At 43.0% G+C, this 5,722-nt stretch overlaps 1 protein-coding gene across 1 annotated transcript; it reads left to right on the top strand.

The window, feature by feature from the left end:
- The first annotated feature begins 897 nt into the window (after positions 1–897).
- Positions 898–1,963, top strand: LOC132534687 (tripartite motif-containing protein 75-like). The gene is made up of 2 exons (XM_060179154.1): positions 898–1,782; positions 1,910–1,963. The coding sequence occupies exons 1-2, from the start codon at positions 898–900 to the stop codon at positions 1,961–1,963; spliced, it is 939 nt and encodes a 312-aa protein (XP_060035137.1).
- Positions 1,964–5,722: the final 3,759 nt, after the last annotated feature.

The following is a 5,722-nucleotide window of genomic DNA, read 5'->3' as shown; positions in this document are numbered from 1 at the left end:
TCAGTCAGAAGGCTTTAAAGCTCCTGCCTGGCTCGCCAAATGTAAGAGCACTTCTGATCAGAACCCATACAAACCAATACAAAATAAAAGGAATTTACTCTTAAGTTTGAAAAAATGAAAATAAGGCTATTACTCAGACTTAACAGAGACGACACCAAAAGACAAACCTCAGCTGAGTGATCCCAGGTTAGTACCAAATCTGGTTCCATCGCTCAGAGATAACCAGGCTAGAAGTTCACCCTCCTTTAAAAGGGAAAAGTCGGGGGGGGGGGTCCTGTATGTCCTTGCTAATTTATCTTTGGGGTATAAGTTTCAAGGAGAACATTCAATTCTTATCTTCTAGGGAGGAAGCAAGCAGCATTTACAGAAGCCAAATGGACAAGTTAACATATAGCTGAAAGAGCAGGGGTTACAGAGTATGCAGTTTTCAAGGCAAACATTCCTATCCACCAGCTGAAACAATTAGTGCATTAGTGTAATTTCATCTTACCTAGTTTCTGAGACATTTTCTCTGTTTCAATGAACTCGTCTAAATTTGGGGAATTCCATTTTCTCACAATCTGAAACAAACCTTGAGCAATTTTACATCTGGTGATTTCTCTCCTTCAGGTGGAGTAGCCACATTGGAGGAATGACTGCCTGCAATCAGAATTGCTAATGGACCTTAACTTTCATCCAGATACCTGAGGCAACAAACTCACTGAAACTGAGTTTTTCAGGTATTGGGTAGAAATTTTGGGCACCAACCTCTGCACTTGGGGCTATTTTTCCTGTAGTTCAGCAGTGACTGTGCTCCACTCCTGTGGAAAGTGAGCACAGAGACCTGACATTGACTTACTACTCAAGGGAATCCTCAGAAGTAAGTTGCAGAAGAAAACCAGCCTGTCACTTTCCCCAATGGAGACATCAGGAGTCTCGCTAGCAATGCTAGCAGAGTTCAATTGCCCCATCTGCTTGACCTGCATGAGAGAGCCTATCACCATTGAGTGTGGGCACAACTTCTGCCAGTCCTGCCTCCAAAAGCGCTGGAAGGATCCTCCAGACAGTTCATCTTGCGCTGTGTGCCGGCACCTATGTCAGAAGGGACACTGGATTACCAACAGGAAGCTGGCAAGAATGATTGGCAACACTCAGTTCATCCAAACAAGCAGCAATGAAGTGAGGCAGCAAGAAGAGAACCTGTGTGAGAGGCACAACCAGGTGCTGAGTCTCTTCTGTGAGGAGGACCTGGAGGTGCTCTGTCCTGGCTGTGTTCAGGCCCATGACCAAAAGGACCACCATGTAAGGTCTCTGGAAGAGGCTGCTTCTTATTACAGACACAAGGTAAATGGTTCCACCACACTCTTGATGGAACATTTAGCGAAATTAGAGGAAGTGGAAGAGAGGCAATACATAATGTTCCAGGAAGTGAAAGACCAAATAAGTAAACAGAAGTCAGAGTTAGCCTCTGACTTAGAGCAGTTGGCTGAACTTGTGGACAGCGATAAAGAGGCAGCTGTCTCTAGAGTAACTCAAGAGAAAGACAACAATCTGCAGAGAATAGACAAGAATATCACTTATTTTAAAGACTGCATCTCCACCACTGAGGCTCTGTTCCAGGAGGTTTCAAAGAGGAGTGTGATGCCAGACATGAACATTCTGAGTGATGCCAAGAGGATTCATCACCAGTGTGCGAGCCTGGAGGTCCCAATTGTGTGCTCCTTCCAGATAAGGAGGGAGAGGTGCAGTTTCCCTCCACAGATTTCAGCTCTGGAGAAGATTGAACAGAAATTCAGAGCAGAGGTGACTCTGGATCCACACACTGCACATCCTCTTCTCTGTGTGTCCAAGGACAAGCGATCTGTGATACTGAGGATGAGAAGGAGTGAAGATCTCCAGAGACAACAGACCCCTCCACTTGACCTTGAAGTTCTGGGTTCTGAAGAATTCCATGCTGGCGGCCATTACTGGGAGGTGCAGGTGAATGACAAACCCATCTGGGCCATAGGGCTGTGTAGCCACTTCCCTTCCAGCAGGGGGCAGCAGCAGCCAAGGTCTGGTCTGAACAGGCGTTGGTGGACCATTCACTTGCAAGATGGAGACTATGTGGCAGGAGGTGCCTGTCCTGTTCCTCTGGCCTTGAAAAGGAAGCCCAGAGGGATTGGTGTTTACCTGGACTATGAAGTGGGTCAGATTTCCTTCTTCAACTTGAATGACAGGTCCCACATCCATTCTTTCCAGGAGACATTTTCTCATTCACTGTGTGGGACCAGATTCCATTCCTCTCTCCCTCTGTAGGGGGTTATGAAGAATGAATTGTGACATTACTTTGTTTCCTGCCTGTGATTATGAATGACCTTTAGAATGCTGTACAATGATTTTGAATGCATTTTCTGACATTTTGAAAAGTCTCATCTAGAAAAACTGAGTTTCCTGCCTTGCTTGTATGAAAACGTAACAACTCTGTACTATAAAAATGCCCTTTCTGAAACCTAGAGTCAATCACAGTGCTCTCTGCTCTGTCTTTCGAGATCATATTACTAAGGAATGTATAATCAATTAGCAATGTAAAATTAATTAGAAATTCAAATTTATATATGAAAACAGTAAATTTTGTGTTTCTTTTACATTTTCACTTTGCTTCATTGTGACTAGTGTTGTATGTAAAGGTTTATAGTAGTAAATTGCTTATATCCTCTTAGCTGGCAAAGTAGAGAAACCCTTTACCTCATCAGCACTGGCTCCTGAGTTTAGGATTCACCATTGCATGTATGAGCCTGATTCTGTGGTTTCAACTCTGTTATAATTACTAAATAAAATAAATTGGAAGGAAAATGAAGTGAAGATGTTTAAGTTGTGTGATGGTAGTATTAAAAAATTGCCATTTCATGACTAGAGGGGTTCTCTATACATCCCCCCCCCCTTTTTTAACAAGTGTTCTTGATTCTAGGTAGGAGCAAAGTGAAAATTCACACAGCTCATAGAGGGGTGTCTCACACCTCCTGAAGCATTAGAAGGATGCCATCGATCCCCTCAGATTATGAATCCAGTTTTTTGTAATGGGCATAGCCTTGAAAGAGAGTGGGAGAACTATGCAGGCCCAGTGTATATTTGTTGTTCATGATAAAATCAAATTAAGACTTTTTCCAGGGAAGGGCAGATAGCAGAATGTTTATGCAAATAAACTGTCCTGCCCCAGGCTCCAAGGTCCATTTTGATCCCCAGCACTACCATAACCCAGAGGTGAGCAATGGTGCTGAGCTTCTGTTCCATGTAAAAACAATAATAAAAATGATAAATAAAAATTAAAAGAAGGTGGGATAGATATCCTAATGATCGTTCAGATATTCTCATGCCACAAGCTCCAAAGTCTCAGGTTCAATCCCCCACATAATAATACATTATAAATGACTAGTATTGTGTGGTTTGGGAAGTGGCACAGTGATAGGGCTTTGGACTCTCAGGCATAAGGTCCCGAGCTGGGCCCCCGGCAGTGCATATGCCAGAGTGATGTCTGGTTCTCTCCCTCTCCTCCTATCTTTCTCATAAATAAAGAAAAATCTTAAACAAAAGAAAAAAGTAGTATTCTGGCAAACAGGAGATAACAAAACAAAAGAACTTTCCAAGATGAATGATTTAATTTTTGCAGACAACCTATTGTGTATATGAAAATACCCTCTTTCTTGAAACAGTAGGGGTCGATGACATAATGATAAAACAAGAGATCCTCATGCCTAAGGCTTCATGGTCTCAGATTCATCCTCTTACACCAGAGCTTTCCCACCAGTGGGGGAAACTTTCCAACGTAGTGAAGCAGGGCTGCGGGGGACTCTATCTCCACGTTCCACTCAATCGCTGCTTCTCTCTATCAATATATAAATAAAATAATTAAATCAAAGCAAACATGGGTCATATCTCTATTTTCATTAAGGGATGCTAGTGAACCAATAGGAAAATAATGAGGTCTGGGAGGTGGCATAGGGGATTAAGAGTAGGAATGTCAATCAAGTTTCCTAAACTCAGTCCACAGTATTTCATGTGGCAGAGTGATGTCCTGGGTCCTCTTCATGCTCCTCTTCCCTCTCCCCCTCCTGACACCCCTCCCCTCTTCCACCTCCTATTCCTTCTCCTCTTGCTGTTTCTCCCCCTCCTGATTCTCTTCCACCATCACCACCACACATTCCTATCATGATTAAATACTTTTTTTATAAAAAAGTCAAAAGATTTTTCAGATTTGAAAAAATGAAGGACTGTCAGTAGATGTTACACAATAAACCTAACTTGTATATAGATATTCTGCTGACATATATGATTATCAAAGTATTAGATTCTAACACAGAGATACAATGAAATACCGTAGTGCACTGGCTGAGTCTCTGCTGAATATTCCTCTCCCCCTCAGCTAGCCTGGAGACTTGCTATTGCTCACTGTCCCCAATTCCACACAAGTCCTTCACTTCTCTCATTTCTCTGAGGTATCCGTCCTGTGTGGTTAAAGATTCTGCATCTCTGCCACCTGCTTCTCCAGGGTTTCCATATAGCCACTGAGCCTTTCTCTGTGATGGGAGGCAGCCTCACCCACAGACCTCACATGGTGGCCTTGGTGATCAGGGAGCTGGGTGCACTGAGGACAAACCACCTCCAAGTCCAGTTCATAGCAGAGACTCAGGCTCTGGGCATGTCCACCTGAACCTGGGACTCTAGAGCCTCAAGCAAAGTATTTTTGTATAACCATTGTGCCATCTCCCCCACCAACAGATTCCTTTTGTAAAAACCTCAAGGACTCCTGTAGCTAGAATCTGGCTAGACACTTCAGCTGAGAAGAGTCTAGTCCATTCTCCCAAACTCAACTGCATTTGCTCTTCCAAAGATCCCAGGAGATCAAGGGCTTGAATCCAAGTGTTGCAGTTCCTTTTATTTCATTGTATTTTTAGCTGTTATCATGGTTATTTCTGAGGGTAGGAGCCAGTGCTACAAATATACTGTTTCTGCTGGCCATTTTAATCTTTTTTTCTATTTGATTTGATAGAACAGAAAGAAATCGAGAGGGAGATAAATAGGGATAGAGAGAGAGAAAGAGAGACACCTGTAGACTTGCTTCACTGGTAGTGAAGGATCCTGTCTGCAGATGAGTGGATTTGTCAGGTACACACTGGCCACCAACAATAATGTTACTGGCAAGAAAGAGACAGAGACAGCAAAGAGAGAGATGGACAGAAAGAGAGAGAAAACTCAAATATTTCATGTACGGTTGAGGATTTCGGTTTTTATGTATTTCATAAGTGATTAATTGGATTATATTGTATTGTAGCTTTAATTTCCATTACCACCTGGACATAATGCTCTAGGATGATTTTTTTTCTTATAGAGACAATGACAAACTAGCAAAGAGAGAGAGCCAAACAGACCATGGAACAGAAGCTTCTTCCAATGCAGGGGCCCCAGGTTAAAATCGGGTCACCAGATGGCAAAGCGGGACACTATCCAATTAGCCCTTGAAGCAAGCCTGTAAGAGGTTGACATAATGCAAGACAATTTTTATTAGCACTAAAATAACTACAGATATTATTATTCATCTTCTAGCGTTTGCCCTTCTTCCGTAGCCAGTTAACAGCGTCAGGTTGAGCCTGATGTAAAGTTTCGAGACCTCCTTTGAATCTGGAGAGGTGGCAGTCGTTGACTATGTGGGTCATAGTCTGTCTGTAGCTGCAGGAGCAGTTTGGGTCATCTCTGGCCCCCCAGC

The sequence above is a fragment of the Erinaceus europaeus genome, chromosome 19, assembly GCF_950295315.1.
Source record: "Erinaceus europaeus chromosome 19, mEriEur2.1, whole genome shotgun sequence".
Classification (NCBI taxonomy): domain Eukaryota; kingdom Metazoa; phylum Chordata; class Mammalia; order Eulipotyphla; family Erinaceidae; genus Erinaceus; species Erinaceus europaeus.
The sequence above is the reverse complement of the archived record's forward strand: the minus strand, read 5'-3'. Positions and strand labels throughout refer to the sequence as shown.